Raw genomic sequence first — 22,109 nt, 5'->3', positions numbered from 1 at the left:
GATATAGAGACACTGAAGTACCGGAAGTTGCATGATATCCCTTCGTGAATAAACGTTTTTTTTTTGTTTGTTTGTTTGTTTGTTTTTTTGGTTGGCTGGCAGTTGTTGGAAAGAAATGAAAAATATTTGTATGGTCATTTTTAGAGTGATTAAATATAATTTAAATTGTGTTTTCTGATAGATAAAAGTCGTAAAATTGATCAAAATATTAAAGAGGCTTAAATAAAAATAAATAAATGCATTTGATCTACTCCAGGCTTTTATTCTGAAAGTCTGAAAGTCTCCGGGAGAGCCGCGTGCTGCGGTCGCCTTGACGCCGCCTTGCCTCCTTGTAGTCCACCTCTATAGCATGCAAATTACCGAGCAACTCCAATATATCGCAGATTGGTTAACTACACAGAGCGCGCGGCGCAGCGCGAGAGCAGGGCACGGCACGCGCTGGCATTGTATTTTTATTTTATTTTAAGTTGACCGTAGAAGCATAATTAGAAAAAAGAGAGATGAAAGAATAGCCCCGCTTTAATGGCAACAATGTTTTAACACTGTCGCCTCGAACCTGCAACTTAATCCTAATTGACTGTGGAGAGACTGGAAGGAGGAAGGCTGCGGGCTGCTCATCATCCCGGGACCGGAGTGAAACCTCACCGCAAAGCGTCCTGGTGTATCGGAATAATTAAGTGAGTGTGTGTGAGGAACCGCAAAGGAAAAGGGAGAGGACTGACGGAACCTGTGAAGTTTTGTAGTGTGTCCGCCTGTTTTATAAGGAGCTTCGTGGACTGTAGAGAAACTGTTAGCCTGCGCGTCCCCCCTCTCCTGTTTTTAAAGGTGGTGGGTTACCCGCATTAACTGATGGACCAAGTACAGTGAAATTTGGACTTAAATATCGTCTTTCTTCAACAGTTTTATCCGGTAAGTGTCACTTTACGGTGAATGTAAATATTTTTCTGTCAGTGTTCTGTCAGTTATGAATCAGATGTGATTTATGGTAAGTTTATTTCTGTTTCATTGCAATTAAATAACTGTCCCCCCCCCCCCCCTTTTTTTAAATTTATTTATTTATTTTTCTGTTTATTGGGGTTAGCTTAAATGATAAGGAATCCGCGTCCATTACGGGCACGTTCTAACTAGCTAAAGAATGTTGCAGTGCAGTAACCATCCAGTTTTATCCCCCCTTAAAAAACTGCTATAAAACAGAGGGTGTAGATTGTCAGAAAGCACAGGCAGAAAACAGCTTTAAAGAAAAAAATAAATAAAAAATAGTGCCTGGACTTGACAGGAACAGAGAAGGAGCTGTGAGTTTTCCTGAGGGGGCTCCATTACCTCGAGCACACCTGGCTGTCTGCCACACACAGTTACTGTATCCTACGGCGCTGTTCTCCCCTATGGAAATTCGGACTGGTGTGCCTATGCTCTGCTTCGTATTACATACAAGGAAAAATATATTTTAAAAAAAGACAAAACTTTGGAGTGAGTGGCTCATTTTTAAAAGATAACAGTAACAGATTGAAGCTGCCTCACACTTCGCTCTTCCCTCCTGGCGTTCGACCATCACTAATTATATCTGTGGCGTATGAATATTTATTAGTGTTAGTGGTCACAGGTGTCTTTTAATGGGCGCTGCGTCATAAATTCTGACAGAACCGAGCCAATCAGGAAGCAGAGCCAGCCAATTAATCTCGTTACGTTTTACACGGCGCTGTTATAGCGTGCATGTTCACACTCTGTAATCACAGGCATTTCAATAGATCTGCACTGCATTTGTGCCTTACTTCTAATCAGCTTTCCCCCTTCAATTAGAGGAAGTGCCAGTTAATGGGGAAAGCACTGTCTGATTATCTTTAAGTTTGCTTAATTGAGTCTGGACCCCAATTTTTTGCTTGGATGAATAATGGTTAATAAGGTAATGCCCCAGTTATAGGCCCTGGATGGCATAACATTTGATTATTATTTTTTTTTAATCACAACTTTCCTGTCTGGCTCTCTAGTGTTAAGAATTTTCTTTTGTTTTTCCCCCTCCAGCTTTGTAGCTCCATTGCTATAATACCTAAAAAAAAAAAAGTCACCCAGGCACAGGAAATTATAGAGAGAGGGGAAACAAGAGCTGATGTTTACTTGTGGATATCAGGTGGTGCAGTGGTGGTTAGTCCCCTACAACTGAACAAACTGTTTGCAGTGAAGGGGAAACACAAATATGTTTGAATAGGGTAGGTGTTGTCTGTAATGAGTTGAGTAGCCAAAAGGAAATTGGCCTGACAGGTGTGAGTGGTCTGCGGATTTCAGAGCCAGCTCAGGGTCGAGGGTAGAGCTTCGGGCCATGGTGAAACTTTATTAGTGTGCTGTTTGTCAGATTGAGAAATCCTGCAGTTATGTATCAGAGAGCGGAGATGAAGTAGGCAGCGTGAGCCCACGTAATATTGAATCAGTCAAAAAAAAAAGGAAAAAAAAGGCTGGAACAAGGGGCAAGGGAGTTGAACTATCTCATGCCTGTTGCGTGGGTGGATGTCATAATTATCATTTCTCCAGGATTGTGGTGAAGGAGGGCCGCGGGCGCTGGCAGAATCTCTCACTGATATGTGGGTGTAGTGGTGGTGTCGACCCTGTAGGGGCAAGGCGCATCACTTCCAATCCAGAGGAGGAAAGGGACAAGTCCTGGCGTAATTGGTGCCTGGGAACACTGCAGGGGCGCTCGGGGAAAGTTGATAGACGGTCAGAGCGAGCGCATAAACAAGGCAGCGCAGAAACACATACGCACTCTGAAGTCATGGACTGCTAGGGTGGGTGGGGCTCTAATCTGCTATCCCATGTCGGGCTGAAATGAAACAACCTCTAGCCTGACGCAACAAGTCAACTGTCTCGCATTCTCCGGCCCAAACTCCACCTCATTCTGTTTCAGCCTCCCAGGCTAAAAGCCGCCTGACTTTTAAGTAGTAGACGCACGCAACTGTTGGTGGGAGACCTTCAAGGGAAGTGGGGAGAAAAGACTGGGAGTAAACAAGGCTCTCTTTTCCTTCTGTGGAGAAAGGTTGCTGGCTTTTCGTGGTCGTGTGTCGCAGCAGGAAGGTGTAAATTAGCAGGCAGGACTTGTCATAACACGATAAAAAGTTCTTAAAATACTTTGTAATTGTAAGAGAAAGCAATCAGGAGCAGTTAAAGTGCATGCTTATGGTAGCACATTCCTGAGTAACCACAACATAACAAAGGAGTGACTGAGCACAAACACCTGTAAAATTCACTTCAGTTCAGTTTTATTTATATAGCTCCAAATCAAAGCAATAGTCACCTTTAAGACGCTTTATATTGTAAGTTATTGTCACAGTCTGGCTGAGGCAGACTGTATGTGTTTGCAAGAGAGGACTCAAACGCAGACCAAAAACTGAACGTGACGTGGATTTAACAAAAAACAAGCCATTTATTGAGGCTAGGAAACAAGGTACAAACAAAGGGCATAGGTGAAGTTAAACAATAACCTAAACTGGGTGAACTAAAACTAAACATGAAAAAACCTTAAACATGGAGAACTGACATGGATACCTGAAGTTGTGACGTGCATGAGCAGACGACCTGACAAGGAATGACTGAAGACACACGGACTAAATACACACAGGAGGATGATGAGGGAAACGGAAACACATGGGGAAACAGCTGACACACATGAACATAACGACATCACAAGAGGAGAGTAAAACTAAAAACATTGAACATAGGAACACAGGACCCCTTCAAAATAAAACAGGAACCATAATGAGACGCAGACATGACAACATGAACTTGACAACATGAGACTGTCAGACATGAAACACATGAAGGGCAGGGGGGACTTCACAGGGGTTGAAAACACAAGGGGGAGCTAATAAGCAAATGAACATAGGAAACCTAATGAGCTTAAACATACTATAAACATCAAAATGAACTAAAACTCAAAACACTGGGTCATAAGACCCAGGATCGTGACAGTTATAAACTGTGCCATAATACATAGAAAACTCCAACAATCAGACGACCCCCTATAAGGAAGCAGTTGGCGACAGTAGGAAGGAAAAACTCCCTTTTCATAGGTGGAAATCTCCAGCAGAACCAGGCTCAGGAAGGAGCAGCCATCTGTTGCTGGGGCTGAGGGAAGGAAGAGAGGGATTTTCTTTTTTTTTAAGTGCTTCTTGCTACACATAGTAAACACATCTGGGTCTTATCTGTGATCTTTTTGGCACTGACAGCTCACATGTTTGGGCCAGACATGGTATTAATGTGGGTTATAAGAAGTGTAGTGTAGACCAGATGTGCCCAAATGTTGTAACACATTTAATATAAGAATTGTTTAAGGTGGACCAGTACAGTCAGTCAGTGCCAGATATGGGCAATACAAAAGTGCATACTTTGGCCACATTTTGGGGAAAATGTTAATGTCTAGCAGGGATTAAATTATATTAGAGCATATTTTATGCTTTAAAATATGTTTATATATATATGAGAACGGAGCTTGGTCCCCATAGATCTCTCGTAGTCTGGCTGTTGGCTACTGCACATTTTCAACACACCTCAAAAACCTTTACAAGTTCAGCATTGTTCATTGTCTTGACACCAAACATTATTGCCAGCTGTTGAGCCTTTACCTATCCATCTTTCTATCTTGCCAAGCACTTTATGAATATTGTAAAACCTTCTGCTGGAAAACTAGCACATAGAATTTGATGGGCTGCGGCTAGCATTCTGATGAAATGCTCAGCGAGCAGATTATTTAGGACAATAACCCCCCCCCCCCCCCCCACCACCACCACCACCTTTGTTTGAAACGCAACACTCCCTTCTGTTGCAGCAGCGTCACGTGTGATGTGTACACATTTCTTGTGGCAGACGTGCAGCGTGTGCTGTGCTGCCTGTATATGCATTTAATCTGCAGTTTCTGTTGTGATTCCAGGAATTTCATATGGCTCGGAGTAATCCATCTCAAAAACAAACAGGGAATTATGGGTGGCGTTGAGTCTTATATTTGACTTTGAAGCTTTTGTTCTGATAACAGGTTTTAGCAGGAGCTTAGAATGCTGTCCAGCTTCTTTAACTTCCCGCTGTGGCTCTCCCACTTAATTGGTCTTGAAAGGTCTTGTTTAGCTGGACGGCGCAGGTCAGCCCGAGTCTCTGCAGTTAAGTTGTCACACACTCAATTAACTGACAAAAAAAAAATGCACAGGCTGAAAGCAAGACACCTTGAACTTAATCTGCATTGAATTTGCTGTCTTATGTGTCCAGACAAGGATTATGTAAAAATATACCAGCTTTATCTTCCTTTTAAAAAGACATTACACCTTGGTGTTACTGATGCAGTCAAACAGACATAACATCTATCAATCTTCTCATCTAACCATCCACTCTTGCTCAATGGAGCCAGTCTGAAAATGTTTTTGACTATCGGTCCGTAAGCTCTGCCTCTGTCTGTGTGTCCTGCTTAAGTCTGCTGTTGCATCTGATACTGGCAGCTCCAATGAGTCTTCTTATTTCCCTTGACCATAGACTGGATTTCCTTCAGGCAAATTTGCATCAGCCAAAGTGTCAGATAGGGTGGAGTTTTAGCTCTACTGGCTCTGCATCATAAAGCAAGTTATACTGATTCTAGTATGACACAGTAATGAATTATGGAGGCGCCTGGTGAATAAACAGGGAAAGGGCAGAGCAGAGGGAGAATCAGGATTGGTGGTGGGGGTGTGTGTGTGTATGATCCATCTCCATGTTTCCCAAACAGTAAAAGATAAATCTGTGACTTTGTGCTAATCCTATTACCTTTAACGTAGCTAAAGAAGCTGCGCCGCCATCTTTCCATTTCTCCCATGAACACACATGGGCTCAAAGTGTGCACCCATATGTGAAAATGTGCAGTCGCTTATGACAATCATAGTCTAGATCCTGTCAGGTAAATATAAAACACATACAGGCAACGTTTACATATGGCATGTAGATTTTTTTTTCCTCTTTCTTTGCTTTTAGTGGGCGTCTTGATGAATTGTCACTTGATCACATACCATTCAGCTGTTACTAATGAACAAAGCCACTAACAGATGTGGTCATAAAAAACAGCTTATGACTTTATAGTAATTTGTTCAGTTAGTAAACTCGTCATGGTTTTGCTGAAGAACAGTAAGCTAGAGTGTAGTACATAAGACTGAATATCAAACTGATAAATCAGACTGATTACATCCTACCAAGTGTTGGATAATGTCTTGTTATTTGATACTAAATTTTAGTATATTTGAAGTATATCTCATCAGTGTTAAAGAGCCAATCAGCAGACAGTATACTAGTGCGAAGATCTGATGATCTCAGTGACTGGCTGTCTAACGTGTAGTAGAGTTATACAGAGAAAATCTAAGTTACAAATACTTATTTTTACGCTCTGTTTTAAAAAAATAGTTTCATATCTTCTCCGAGTAACTAAAGTCTAATTACCAAATGTGAAGAAACAACTGCTTTGATTCTACATCCAAAAGATGTTTGTTTTGTCCTGATAGGATATCAACTGAAGTTGAACTTGGGCCAGTCTGCACTGTTGTGCAATAAACATTTGCACAATATTTTAACCCCGCATGTTATTATGAATACATTCATATTTACGGTTGCGGGCAAAAACTGGGAGGTAGCTAAAAAAGTTATATAAAGGTTAAGAACCAAGAGACATCTGAAAACACCTACTGATAAACCACTACCCCCTGGTGCTTTAGGTTGGTTCTACAGAGGGTATTTACAACAAAGTACCTTTAACTTGGGAACTTAGCCGCACATGCATCGATTGTTTTTTTTGAAAGGCTTACATCAGATAGCAGGTGTAGAAATTTGTACAAAAAATATTAGATTTGATGCCAATATCATCAAAGCTGTTAAAACTGCAATGCATGCATTAAAAAAAAGGCAACTACCAAAGCCGACTGTATGACAGATTTGATGAAACTCTTGAAATAATGGAGCAAAATAAGAGAGCAGGAAGCTGCTCTGTGTTTGACTGTAAGAAGAATTAATCAGCCAGGACTGGATTTTCAAAAATCATTTCACATTTCCCAGAAATAGCCACATGCCCAATTTGAGGACGACTGTGAACTAATTGTAACATTACTGCAATGCGTGTGGTGACCCCCTTTAATTCCTGGCTTTTGTGCATTTTTAAATATTTGCATGAATATGTTGTAAAACAGCTCTGAGTTGGATCTCAAACATAAATACGTAAATGGGTATGTTTTTATGTTCTGAAACTGCTTCTATGTGTAAAATGGTAAAATAACTTTCTTAATGGAGCTTTTCTATCCTAACGATCAATTTTATGAAACTGGTAACAGTGAGGAAAACATATTGTTTAATCCTTGCTTTAAAAATAATCGAAGACTCTAGTTTTTGAATGATACCAGTCATAATTGTACAGTTAGGATATCCAGATATCCAGCGTGATCACAGTACATGACAGTCCATCGTGTGATATGAAAAATGTACTTACAGCTCGATTGTGTTTGACAATCACTTTATGTATTTGTAGTTTTTTTGGAAGGAAGTTTCTATAAATTCAAATCGAAAGTTTCAAAATAGACCAGCATTGGTATATTTCAGATATCTAACTAGAATGCATATGAAAATATAAAAATCGTTTTTTGTTGCGAGTTAGTATTTTTACAGATTTAATATAATTTAAGTTTCTATTTTCAGATTTTCAGGTTGCCTATAAACTTGCCTGCATTTATGTAGACCACAGAAACCAAGCTGTGATTAACTGACATGACAGAATGTTCTAGGTGGTGCCCTTTCTTTTGTTTATTCTCAGTAGCCAGGCCTGTCTACCTATAATATGTGACTCCTTTGAGAATGAAGTTTTTGTTTTTTTCCAAGTGGCGGATCTACACCTATTTATGGAGTGAATCATAAGACCGTCATTACCATTACCCTGTGGCCCTGTTTTTATGGAGGGCATGCTTTAAAATCGACATTAGAAACAACTGAAAGGCTGAAAAGACTAAGGATGGTTACACTGGAGATAGAAAGATATGAAACACTCACTGAATATTCTCAAAGAGCTATCTCATAATGATATAACACAACAATCTCTATTAAAACTGTGTTCTACTTTATTTAGAGTATTGGCTTTGCTTTTCAGTTGCCTGACTTTCCAGGTAGCACTGAAACTAGATTGAGTATAGTGAACAAATGTATCTACACTTTGCCAGTCCTGCTGGTGAGTCACTCCTGAATAGAAAGTGTCCTTCTTTTTTTTCTTTTAAAGCGACAGTAAGGTATACAGAAAGATACATCTGTTTGGTGCAGATGGGTCTTCTTACAAAACATACCTTGATTCTACTATACAGTGGCGTAACTTGCCTGCTCATTTCAGGAGAACTAATTACTGCGCATTAGTTAAACAGACCATTTGAAATGCAGGCCTTCTAAATCAAGCTTGCCAGGGGAGCTGAGCCACCCCCTCTTCCCTCCCTATCCCACACTGCCTTTGTGTTTCTATTATTAGTTCTATCATGCATATGTTCTCTATCAGAAATTAAGGCCCACCAGCAGAGAGCAGAAAGTGAGGAAGCTATGCAGTTACACAAGGTAGTGAGTAAGCAAAACTGTGGCGTTGTGTCAGTTAATGGTCATAAAGATTTATTAGGTTTCTATGCATGATGTAGTTCAGTATCTGCTTATGACTTACCATGGGGATGAGCTCCCAGCTGTTAGAACTACTGAACAACATGAGAAAAGCAGAGAGCCAATCGAATTTCTTTCTTTTCATTTTTTTTCATCGGGACACTGATGATGTTTCTAAAGATGCAATCCTTGTAGCAGCCAGCAGAGCGTGTGCTATCAGCCTCGCTCCCCTGATCACCAAGGCTGTGTGCTTCCAACACAGCTAAAAGGATCTTTGTTGGCCTGTTTGAAAGCACAGTACTTCCACTAAAACCTCCACCATGCTGAAACAAAGGGCCAGAAAGTTCAGTCAGTGTTAATATATATATTTTATAAAATAGATGTATACAGACCCTTAACAGGTGGACGTACTTTAGTTAACTAAAACTAGGAGCTAAAAAAACGTTTTAAACTTTTATTTTTTTAAATTAAAATCTAAATCTAAATCAGTCATACGTACTGCACTTACAAAACTAAAATCCAACTAAATATATACAGCTGAAATGTCTTTAACATTGGTTTACTGGATTTGTTTTCATGCATGTTTGATTCAAATTTGAATAAATGCAATTCAGTCACTTTGACTTGCGCTGGCACACGGAAAGTTTTGATAAACGTTTCAGCACAAGCACCGCAAGCAAAATGAAGCAACAGATCAACAATTCCGTTGGGAAACACGTGATATCGCTCCATTCACAGGGACTTGACAGGCAAGAGCTCTGAAACCTGATCCTTGTACATGTGAATCCTCATTAACCATATGCAGAACAATACAATACATGTCAGATGTTGGCTCATATGTCTGAATAAAAGTTGTTTTGTAGAATCCTGATCCTAAACCTGCTTGGATTTCAGTCTCACGGTGCTGGTACAGATTATATTTACATTATTGCTGCGGGGGGTGAACAGGTGGATTAAACTGTCAGAGAACTTCAGACTTCAGTGAATTAAACTCTACTCTTTCAACCACCCTGTTGTCAGGATCCATTAATCATTGCAGCTGCAGGTAGCCTAGCAATGAGGAGGACTAAGGTCATAAAATGCTAAGAACCGAGGTGACTAATGCTTTTAAGAGCAAGTGAAAAGCCAATAATATTGTGAGATATCCACAAGACATCTCCATGATATGTCCAAAACACTAATTTGGAGTGACTTTTATCACTCTTGAACGAGCTAAGAGAATGGCTCTATCCATCGGGGTGCCACTAGGGATAACAAGTCTTTCATGCTACATCAGGTTGCCTCCTGCAACAGAAGAAGGAATTATGCCTTATGGGCTATTTGTGGCTCTAGCGTGCTTTACTTTGACAGTGACGAGGACAGAACACGACTATGACTGTGTTCATATTATCTAAAAATAATGTTCGGAACTGTCAACCGGATGGTGTGCATTCATACTTAGTACAGTGCAAATCCAGGTCCTTGTTTTGTTGTCATATACTGTATCTACAGTGTGTGTGTGTGTGTCTTTGTCAGTCCACTAGAAACTATGACAAATGTACAGATGGTAAATAAGTGGTGCTGCAGTGCGCTGTCAGGGGCGTAAAGAGTGCAAAAATCAATGGCAAGCAAGGGCACACGAGCTGTTCAGTAAGGATGGCGTGCTTAGTATGAACCCTGGCTTTGCAAATGAATACCCAATACAGTTGTCATTTTAAAGTTTGTCACAGTCAAGCTGTGATAAAGCCACATTTGGTCCATTCATACTGAAATGCTGTCAGCAGTGAGATGTCTTTGTCAGAATTTTTAGTGACTTTTGCAAGGGACATGCTCCAAGTTTATCAGGTCTGCTCAGCTCCATCGCTTTCTCACACTACTTATGTGATACATTAGATTACCAAGTAATGAATTCTGGACTCATCTGCCTGCTCGAAAGTGACTTGACCTACAGAAATGTTGATAAGAATAAAACTTGATTGCGTTGTTTCTAGGGCTGCGTGATTATGGCAACCATATCATTTAGCTCAATTATTGAAATCTTGATGATTTAACACATTACTGGTCACCTGATCAAACATGCTGCATGTATTAAACTTTAAAGTTGGAGCAAATTTCATATAAGGAGAGGAATCTTTTAATTTTTTAGGTTCAGTGAGAGTGACGCATGGTCGTCCTCTATGGAGTTAGGCGTACACTAGCGGGTGTTATTGACCATAAACCCAGTTTCGCAAGGGCAGCCAGACGTCCATGGCTCACAGCCTCAATTGGAGGATGTCTATGGGGGAAACAAGGGGCTGTTGTGTGCTTCAGGGGACCTGTATAGTAGCTATGGGGAAACAATGGAGAACTAAGACCAACAAATAACTGGCACCTCTGCCGAGCACCACTGAAAGTGGACTGAGAGACCAGCAAAGTGTTTGAGGCAAAGGCAGCTGCAGGCAGACATCAGTGATCATTCCACAGGCTTTTTAAAACTTCCTTTACACTGATTAGAAAGATTACTTAGGGTCAAGATGAAAATGCTCCTGTGTAAAATTAAGGGATACGCTTCATTTATAACACACACAAAAGTGAGTTTCATATTAAAAAAGCATGCAAAAAGTTTTTGCATACACTTATCTTTGGTTATTTAAAGTCATTTGGCTGCTTACATCATCTCAGATATCATGCGTGCACTTGTCTGAATGGACACACTAATGAACATATAAAAAGACAACATTTATTTACAGCAGTGCTGTAAAAGTCTGCGTGGAAGATGAGCATTTGTGTATTCATGGCTTTCTGTGTGAGAGTGCTCGCACAGTCACATAGAAGAGGCCTTGTCACTCTGACATATTATACCCACGGCGGGCAGTGGACTCACTGTGGGTGTTCCGTGATATTATGGAGTGTTTCGCTGCACTGGAACAATACAATTTATAACCGGTCCAGCAGAAGCATTAACAGGGTGTTTATTGGTTTTATAAATGGACAAAGCCTCCTGTGTATGTTCCAGCGATGGTAAAAAACCCGGCCTATGATTAATATTCCATCAACAGACTTTTTCCTCACTTTCTCTCTGATGTCTTACTCTCCTCCGCTCCATGCTGCTTTTCCTTTTTTCTTTTTTTTTTTTCACTCATCTGATTCGATTTTGGTTGATGAGTTGGCTTCGCTCACATGCATGAGGAGCGATCTCATAGGGCTTCAGTAGATCTCTAATTGAATTGTCTGAACAGCACGAGATGAACATTTGAATGTGTAAAAAAAAAGAGAGTGCAGCAGAAGACTGGCACTGGAAGAATGTTTCATCTCCTGCGCCCATCACACCGACTTCCATGCAACATTGATTGCTTGAAAAATGGATCAGTTAAGAGGAGTCTGTTTGAAATCCAGTAGGAAGAGAGCATCAAACTACTGCCGTTCTCTATCTGCTCTCTGCAGTGTTATCATGCAGTACGCGATAACATCTGTTAATAGTCTTTTTTTTCCATTTCATATTATCCTGCAAGCCATTAGGGTCACAAAGGTGAGCACCTTGGGTCCCATGACTTCCACCAGACTCCTGAGCAATCAAATGTATATAAATAATAAAAAGGGAAATGCTGCAGTTATTATTCAGCACCAGATTTGGGAGATGTTGTCTGAATATTATCGCTGTCTAAACAATGTAAATTTAATAGGTTTGACAAATGAGATTTTTGTGTCTCATTTTGGTTTGTCGCATTATCTTTAATTGCTAAACACGAGTACATAGTCACATTTCTCAATGTTCTGCATAGAAATGCTTGAAAATGATTATTGCTTAACTCCCAGTGATGTCTAACTGTATAAATGTGGAAGTTGTTCACAGCTTAGAAGTTTTGCCAATGTTTGATTTTACATTAATATATTCTTTTCGTATATGGAATCTGTGAGTATGTCTTTTCAAATACAGACTTTAAAACGTTGATTCAAATGTTTTCTTTTATTCTTGTTGCTTTTTGCAATAAGAATTCAGAAGCGAAAGACTGATTTCTAAAATAAATGGCATGCCTTTCCACATGGACGGGGGGGGAAAACAAGCAGCTGGAAAGGTCTAAGGGCAATTCCACCACTCAGAGAAAATTTTGGCTTAGAAAGCTTAAATTTGGTGGCCTCTAGCCAATTCTGATACCTCTCTTCCATCACCTCCTCTTTTAATGAGTTTGCTTAGCCATCTGTAAAGATAAATTATTGCAGAGACCATTAAATGATAAATGTCTATTGATTCTTAATCTACGTTTTTATTTATTTAGTGACCGCTTGACTACAGTGTTTTGAAGACATGCCAAAGTGATGTTAATTAGAAACATAAACAGATATATCCATGATTAATCCTTAGCAGGAAATTACATTGACCTGGCAGGTTCAACACAGATATAACACCACATATCCCAAATAGCAAAACAATAACTATTCCTAATAAAGTTCTCCTGTATAAATACATAAAACAGCCAATAAAGGGTGCAGTCCCTTTGACTGATTTCAGCTTCAAGAGCAGTCTTCTGTCCACCACCTGCTGGACTCTCTCAAATTCACGCCAATCCATAAAGTCCTTAATTCTTCCTCAGTTTCCCTCCTCCTCACCTCATTTGATCAAGAATCATAAGAGGTGAAATCATAGAAACCTAGACAAAGATTATTAAGATCACACTAAGTAAAACTTAGACTGCAGAACACCAGAATGATGTGTTATATTTGGGATTTTATAAACTGCATTCAACTATTACAAAGTTTAAAACTACAACACATTGTTTACATCTGTTTGCTTTGTGGATTGTTGGTTGGACAAAAGGGAAGTAATAATCTGACATTTTCAATTCTGTACGACATACCGGATAGATGACAGGAACATAAATGCAGAATAGTCAACCGTTTAAAAGACATCATCACTGTTTGAGAGACATTTTCATTCTTTGTGTATCTAAACAGTAGCTCAGTGAGTGATCTATAATGAGCAACTTGTCTTTCTCAAAGAGTGGTTGGTCTCCTTATTGTTGTACTCCTGTCCAGGCAGATTCAGAGCGCCAGATTTCCCTCGAGGCAAGAACATTCAACTAATTATTCTTGTGCATTCTGCCTGATGTTGTGGTGATTCCCTGTAGAAATGAGTAAGGGAGGGGATCACGAGATTATTAGTGCATTCAGGACCAGATTTACTAAGCAGGTCAAATTAACAGGAGACTGTAATCTAAGAACAACAGGAGTTTAAAGGTCTGCTGTTGATCTGCTAACACAGAAACAGACAGTGTATTTCAGTAGAATCCAATTCAGAAACTTGTGTAGGGTCACGGACGAGCAGAACAGATGAGGGTGTGAGGAATTGGCTAACGATGCAGGTACGGTTTGTTATCTGCAATCTGACAAATATGTTATTAGCATGGGTTTGAAAGCATCTGTTTCTCTCAGTAATCAGCATGGCAGGGAAGAAGTGAAGAAGAAGCTGTTTTCTGTGGTAGAATCAGAGGTGTTATTGGAGGAATGTAATATCCATCCAGCCATCTTTTTTCCCCCCTTCAGCATCTCCCACGTGCAACCTGCTCACTAAAGGGACACTTGTAACAGCATTGTGGGTGAGGTGCATACATTAGCAAGAAAGCTTGCTCCATGGAGGAAATTTTTAAAATGACCTGAGGAGAAACGTTTGCGGACTACTACGGTTGTCTCACCTGTATGCCGCTTGGGTTTGGTGATATATCAAAAATTTCCACTTGTGGCTAACCACTATTGAGCAGTTGCACTTTTACTATAATTAAAACAACAGTAATCACTGAGTCGCAAAAAAATACCATCAGTTAAAAACTTGACACCCAATATCTGTGTTCGTTAGACTACGTTTTTCTGCTTGGTGGGTTGATGGGGTTTTTTTCACCACCCTCTCCCAAACGTTGTAAACTTGTCTTTATTAAGCACTGCAGGAATTATAGGTGTTGCAAATTTTCTGTGCCTTTTATTGAATTGTTTTTCTTTTTCAAAAGCAATGTAAGAATACCATTCCTTGGCAGTCAGTATATCGCTTTTCCTTTTATTCCCCTCAAAAAATGAACACATCTGAAGAAACTTCACCGGCACACTTTGTGTTCTGGCCTGCTCACGGTTGCAAGTGTTACAGTAAAGTGTAAAATGCTGCAGCTGAGGACATGCTCAACTACTGTAATAACATTACATTATGTGCTTTAATTTAAATACTTCCCAGGCCAGATTTTGCAGAAACTTGTCTAAATAGATATGCTGTAAAGCTAGCCAAAGAAAAAACTGTCCACACAATTCCTTTTACTACAGCTTCCTTTTTGGCTCTTTGTGCACTTATGGGAGTTGAAGCTGGTGCCGTCTGAGTTACGTAAGAGTTCAGTGAAATTACCAGTGATGTATTACTTTGGTAATGTAACGAGTTTCTTGGGGTTTTTATATTTCTTAGAGTTCTCGCTATTCAGTGTTTCCTGGTTCCATGGAGTGAGGAGTGTAAAGTCTCTATCGGTTATTGCAGGTATGTGGAGAATGACCTTGGGGTATATGCCTGAACCTCAAAGATGTTGAAGATGGAGTTGTCTTGGTTTTCATCAATACTGTTGACTTTACCCTGTGGCACCAAAAATGCATGGAGGCATGGTGAGGGAGGCAAAAAGTTGAAAGAAGGAAAGAAGAGGCACGGAGAGGGTTGGGGAATAACTTCAGAGATGTTTTAGCTTCATGGAGCTGATATCTTCTCTCTGTTGTCTCTCTGGGTTAGGTGTGTGTTGTGTGAGGATTGCTTGACTTGGTAAACAGAATAATTGTTATATTTATAGTCAGACTGTAGTAAGCATTTAAAATCTGAATGTCCGATGTGTTTCAGAACAGTAATTAAGCTAATTGGTACATGAATGCCTTCTGGTCCCTTGGTCTGTATCTCTAGGCTATATAGAAAATGTAATTTTCTAAAACTTTACAAACTGTTCTCCAATTAGAGGACAAAAAAAAAACGAGCATCCAAACTGACACATCAAAAACGTCACTTTTTTTTTAAGTCTTTTTGTTGTTTTCCCCAAAACAGTAGAGTGGTTTTTGATGACGACTTCACAGGGTGTATCTCTAGTCTGCACACCAAAAAAGATATTTTTTTCTATTGCTGCTTTAGGGCACAGGCAACTGCAAACACCCCCAGAAATATGCCCCACATCTCTCTGACTTTGAGTGAAGGGGAGATATTTCCTCAGCTTTGTAAAGAGAGACAGTTGAGTATTATTTCGATAGATATCTTGAGTCATAGCTTTCAGTCTCTGACAAACACAGGCTGGATTGGCTTGCCCCGTCTTACCAGAATGAAGCTTTCCAGTTACTAATCGCATTCGTTAACAAGAACGGCTGTCATCTCTCACGTCTTTCCTCTTTGAAGAATCCCATTCGTTAACAGTGAATATCTAGATGATTCTTGATCTAGGGAAGATGTCTACACTTCTGCACCAGTCCCCCAAGAGTGATTTAGCCTTTGATCCATCAGGATTTTAGTCAACTTAATGTAATGGATTTCAATGTGGTGCACAGGCTGCTCATCATTAAAATCAGATTTCAGCTTTTCTCTTGTCACTCAACATAAATCCTACTCACAGTTTGATTTTGTTTTCAGTGGACCGGGCTGCCCCTCCACACGCTTCGGTTTATTGCTTTGATATAGTTTGTAAAATAATACAGTCAAGAGTATTTGAAAGAATTCAGATGTATGTATACAGGGTTGGCTCAGATTTAATTCCCTTTGAGTCCAGCCTCATGTGAGTTAGCTGGTTTTGCAATAAAACGGGGTCATTTATTTCACGTTCTAAATGTAGAATGCTTGTTCTAAATGTTGCTTTGACATGGATTGAGGTGACTTCTGCATTTGCATGACTCACACTACGTCTTTGTTCAGACAAGCCTGCATATAAAGGGCAGAGAAATCAGTCAAATGAGTCTCTCTCTCTCTCTCTCTCCCTCTTTTTTTAAAATAATGTACCACTATCCCACTGAGTCACTGGGAATGCAGTGCCCGGGGAGGAAGTCTTAATTCTGAAGTTTTTTATTGGATGAATAGGCGTGCCATTAGCTAGGGATGATGCTACATATACTGAGTAAAGGCAACATAAACATTCAGAAAGAAGAGAATACTTTGTAGAGTTTTTCAGAGTTGCTAAGACATTTCCACCCCTTTTTGTAAAACTGTTAACAACACCTTACTAAACCTCTGACAATGCTGGCGAAACCAGTCGCCTCAAAACAGCTTTGTCAGAGCTCAAAAACCACACAGTGTTTTCGGATCACACACACACACACACACATACACTCACAGCCTGCAAAAAATAAGACCACTGCTGTGCATTCATTACACACTAAAGTGAAAGAAAAAATGATGAGAACATGAAGCTCCAAGATTTTTTTTTCCAGTAAAAATAAAGTGTGTGTAGCTGCTTCCAGTTCCACTAAAATAACAAAATATGTACATTTGCTGTACAGTAGATGTTGGATTTTGTGATGGCCACGGATGATCAACAGAGAACTGGTTGTGCTCTTTGTCCTGTTTGCCTCACAAGTTTGCATGAAATTCATTCATGTATTGTATATCTCATAAGAAATTAATACGATATAATTTACTCACAAAGATGGTCTCTTTCGTACTGCAGCATAGTCATACGTTAAAAAGTCAATAAATCGAGAATATTCGTAGATAAATCAGAGTGTGCAAGTATAAATCTAAATATAGGTAAAGCATGTTGACTATAAGAGGGAGTGGGAAATTCTATTAAAACTAATGAGAGTTTCATATAAATTGAACACAATGTGTAGAGAATACTGGACACTGTTAGCATTGTTTTCTAGTCTTATATATTTTTCATGCATTTAAGGCTGTGCAAGGACAGTTCTACACTACATAAAGGCTTTGATCCAAGAACTGTGTTACTCTTCATGCATATGATGCACTCATAAATATAATTTTACACTTTTACACATACATAACATAAACTTGCTGTTGTAACATATGAAACTTAAATGACATTTGGATCACTGACAATGAGACTGAATATAATTTTAATGCTACGCGGAAGTGGCAAAGTTATTTAGGACAGCGTGTTTGAGTTTGACCTTCTGCAACATAGTTGCTTAACACTTTTCTTTTTCCCTCCCCACCCCTTCTGCCCATCCTTTCTTCACAGATTTCTCAGGCCGAAATGCCGCCCTGTGTCATTTTCATCGGCTTGTTTCTCGCTGCGGTCCAATCCCAAGATATCCATCCCTCAGAGGCATCATCCTCCATTAGTGAGTCTTGTGACTCCTTGTGCTCCTGCGAGAGAAAAGACGGCATCTTTCATCTTAACTGCGAGCAGAGAAACATCAGCAAAATCTCCCAAATCAAAGTCCCAGCAGGTGTGCCCTTCCACCTGAACCTTTACAAGAATGACTTGGTTGAGCTCCGTGCTGAGGAAATGGAAGGGCTTAAGAGTGCCCTTTCACTGCACATCGGGGGTAATAGTATACAAGAGCTGGAGCCAGGGGTCTTTAGCACTTTCGGATCGCTGAAAAAACTCCATATAAATAGCAATTTCCTCGTCACACTGAAAGAGGACACTTTTCAAGGCCTGGTGAATTTAGAATTTCTCCAAGCTGACACAAATTTCATACGGGTCATCGAGCCAGGGGCCTTCAACAAACTGATCCGCCTCAAGGTCCTCATCCTCAATGACAATTCCATCGAGTTTTTACCCAGCAACATTTTCCGATTTGTACCACTCACCCACCTGGACCTGCGTGGCAACAAGCTCCAGACACTGCCCTATGTCGGCTTTTTGGAGCATATTGGGCGCATAATGGAACTCCTCCTGGAAGACAATGACTGGGTCTGTAACTGTGACATTTTACATTTAAAAATCTGGATGGAGAACATGAGAGCCCAATCATCAATCAGCGATGTGATCTGCACCACACCACATGACCTCAAGGGGTCCATTCTGGCAAAGGTGAAGCGGGACATCCTCTGTCCATCCCACGCCAATATTCCCTTAGAGGAGCCGTCAAAGTCACTGGATATGGTTGTTACTCCCTCATCCAAAGTAGCTCAGATTCCCAAGTTGGTCAATGCCAAGGATGACGGCAGAATCCCGACACCATCTCACATTCCCAGCAGTCCTTGTGTGGAGCATTGTTCTTGTCACAATCACCCCGTGGCTGGGTTTTTGATGCATTGTCAAGACCGAGGAATTCAAAAGGTGTCAGATATCGGAATACTTAAGGAAAGCCCAACTAAACTCGTTATGACGGGAAATATGATTCAGAAACTTCTGAAGTACGACTTTGTAACATATGATAGTTTAGAATTGCTCAACTTGGCAAACAACAGAATCGATTACATTGATAATGAAACTTTCCTCAGCTTGAGTAGCTTGAAAAAGCTCTACTTAAACGGCAACAGAATCGAAAAGCTGTTCTCTACCATGTTTGTAGGACTGCACAACCTTGAATACCTATATCTGGAATACAACCTCATCAAAGAGATTGCACCAGGCACATTTAATCCCCTGCCAAACCTGAAGCTGCTGTCATTAAATAACAACCTGCTCAGCTCTCTTCCAGCGCAGATATTTCGCAACGTGCCTCTCGCCAAATTAAACCTGAGAAAAAACTTGCTTATGCACCTGCCAGTGAGCAACGTGCTCGATCAACTCGACTCGCTGGAGCAGATTTATTTAGAGGACAACCCCTGGGACTGCAGCTGTGACTTGCTCAGCCTCAAACAATGGGTAGAGAAACTGAGAAAGGACACAGTGGTGGGCTCCATTTTGTGTCACATGCCAAAGAAAGTGATGCAGACCGACCTGAGAAGCCTTCATCATGAGGTACTTTGTCCCGGTTTAGGGACCTACCACCCATTGCCCTCAAATGAAGAGAGTGTGACAGCCACCCTGGGGCCCAACAGCGATGAGAGGAGTCTTCTCATCTCACTCACAGACACTATCCCACTGTCTGTACTCATTTTAAGCCTTCTTGTTTTTGTCCTCATGGTCATATTCTGCTCAGCTGGGCTGGTGGTGTTCGTCGTGCATCGGCGGCGGCGGAGGGCGAAGAAAAAAGCAGCGGAGGAGCAGCCGCGAGAAAACACCAGCAGTAGCTCCCCCATTCACTTGCATTACAGCATGTATGGGCAGAAAACCACTCACCACACTCTGACACAGAGGACGGGGTCCACCACTCTGTACGAGGACAGGTCGCACAGCCCCATCGTGCAGATCTGCCGCAACCCCACCTACTGCTCTCAGCACAAGGAGCACGACGCCGATATGGATTATAACCTCGACGAGCCCAGCTCCAAGCATCACCTCTGCCGGAGCATCATGGAGAAGGAGAACACGTCGCCCCTCACGGGAAACCCCAGCTCAAAGTTCAGATCCATGCCCGGAGAGTGCCCCGCGGAGTTTGTCACTCTCAGTAACCCCAACTCCTTGTACAGGAACATTCTGGAGAGGGAGAAGGAGCTGCAGCAGCTCGGAATAACAGAATACCTGAGAAAAAATATGCCTCAGCTTCAGCCCGCTGTAGACATGCAGGTCCCTGGGCACCAGGAGGAGGTGAAACTAATGGAGACGATTATGTACTCAAGACCGCACAAGGTCATGCTTGAGCAAACAAAAAACGAGTACTTTGAACTCAAAGCTAACCTGCATACTGAACCAGACTATTTGGAAGTTCTGGAGCATCAAACTGCATTTAACTGAGCTTATGAAGTTATAATAAATATATATACATAAAATGTTTGATCTAAGTGCCTTGTCCTTTTTGCCCTCTTGTACTTGCCACAGTGTAAAATATAAATATAGATATATGATGGGCACATCTCTTAAATTGTAGCACAGAATGTAATTGGTTGACTCTTTTGTTACGTTTCATCTGTTGACAGCCATGTTATGTAGCTGGTAAAAGGTGTCATTATTTATGGCCAAATATAACTTAACCGCTTAATCTCCACAGGACCACTGAGACGTCATTTGAAATGTAACATCATCTTCAAAGATTCAGTTTGCTGTGGCCAAAACAAAACCCGAACCTAACCCTAGACGAGCGTGTGCTGTCTAGGGTTAGGTTCAGGATTAGGGTTAAGGGGAACACACCATTCACACACAGACTGTTAGATGAAAACTACAGAGCATCAGTTAAACAGCATCAGCTTCTGCTTTGTGAAAATACCCTAAACCCCAACCCTAATACGAACCCTGTTGGATGTTTAAGAGGTTAAAACTCACAGTCTGTTGAACAGTCCTGTGTTGAAACCAACTTTTTTTTTGTTTTTTTTAAATGATTGATTACATCTCTGCTGTGTTACTGCAGCCAAATGAATCGATCCACATAGCACCCTCCCCATCCCCCTCACGCTCCAACATCCTGACGGAATAAAGCAGATGTTTGGGAAGAAGTGAGTGAATTTCAATCATCACTTGACCCAGAAATGCTGTTTAATCAGTTTACCCTGACTCTGGGTATGACCTGATTACATCCTCTGTCAACATAAGCCAGCTGGATTGCCGCAACCAGAATGCTCATTGTGCCGAAGAGTCAGCAAATTGCCAACATGTACATAAAAAAAAATATATATATTAAAAAAAAATACAGGGATAGGAGTGCAGTTTGAAAGCTATCCTTCTGTCAGTTAATTGACACGACATAGGAACTTTATTTATTTTTGTACAAGCTACTTCTTTATTTCTTGAGTCAGTAAGTAGAGCACTTCAAGTAAAGTATATACACCACTGTAATGTTGTAAAAATGCATTGCACTAATCAAATGCCATAAGATGGTGCATGACAATCAGAGTCCTGCTGAATTTTTTTTTTTTTGTTTTAAGCTTTTGATGAAAAAAAAAACACTAATGTGGAATATCATTGATCTGTGTGTGTCTGAGTGTCTGTATGTGAGACGTGTGCCACTATTTTCTGTCTGACAACAGCATTTGGGAACATTGTTCGTTCCTCGTGCTCACATTTATTAACTTCCTGGAACATAACATTGCCCGAAAGCGAGTGAAGGTCCAGTTTTCCACAGACAGCCTGATAGAAAACAGACTCCAGCCGACTTCTCTCTGTTTCCCAGCTCACATTATAAACAGCTGACGAGTTGGCGAGTGACATGTGCAATGTAGACATTGTCGTTATTCTGCATTTATACTATTTGCTCTTCATACTCTTGGAAACTCAACATTTGGAACGGTTCATGTAAGCACACACTCTGTAGCTTTTCTACTTAACTAGAGTTAATTATTTATTCTGTATATTTTGTATATACTTATGTTCCATTATATCTATTGTTTTTTTGTGTGCCTTCAGTGCTGTACAGACTATAAACAGAACTTGTAATTGAAAGAGGAAATAAAGAATTGCAGTATACATATGGTTTGTAAGTAATTTATGGCTAACTCATGTATACATCCAGCCTGTTTTACCTTCAAGATAAAAGAATTCAAAGCTGCTGCTTCTCAACACCGCACACTATCTGCACTAATTGCCACACCAGGCACTCAAAAAAGACATTTT

The 22,109-nt window shown here is 40.5% G+C and overlaps 1 protein-coding gene across 2 annotated transcripts; it reads left to right on the top strand.

The window, feature by feature from the left end:
* The first annotated feature begins 356 nt into the window (after positions 1–356).
* On the top strand, positions 357–21,962 carry slitrk6 (SLIT and NTRK-like family, member 6). 2 transcript variants are annotated; one of them, XM_006795687.2, is made up of 2 exons: positions 357–909; positions 17,748–21,962. In XM_006795687.2, the coding sequence occupies exon 2, from the start codon at positions 17,763–17,765 to the stop codon at positions 20,298–20,300; it is 2,538 nt and encodes an 845-aa protein (XP_006795750.1). In that variant the 5' UTR covers positions 357–909; positions 17,748–17,762; the 3' UTR covers positions 20,301–21,962. The 2 variants fall into 2 exon arrangements, with proteins under 2 accessions (XP_006795750.1, XP_006795751.1); XM_006795688.2 differs by having other exon boundaries at positions 655–677.
* The last annotated feature ends 147 nt before the right edge of the window (positions 21,963–22,109 follow it).

The sequence above is a fragment of the Neolamprologus brichardi genome, chromosome 23 (genome assembly GCF_056152115.1).
Source record: "Neolamprologus brichardi isolate AB-2024 chromosome 23, ASM5615211v1, whole genome shotgun sequence".
In the NCBI taxonomy this organism is placed as follows: Eukaryota; Metazoa; Chordata; class Actinopteri; order Cichliformes; family Cichlidae; genus Neolamprologus; species Neolamprologus brichardi.
The sequence above is the reverse complement of the archived record's forward strand: the minus strand, read 5'-3'. Positions and strand labels throughout refer to the sequence as shown.

Coding starts and splice junctions, on each gene's coding strand:
- slitrk6 (XM_006795687.2), top strand. CDS start 17,763: ATGCCGCCCTGTGTCATTTTCATCGGCTTGTTTCTCGCTGCGGTCCAA.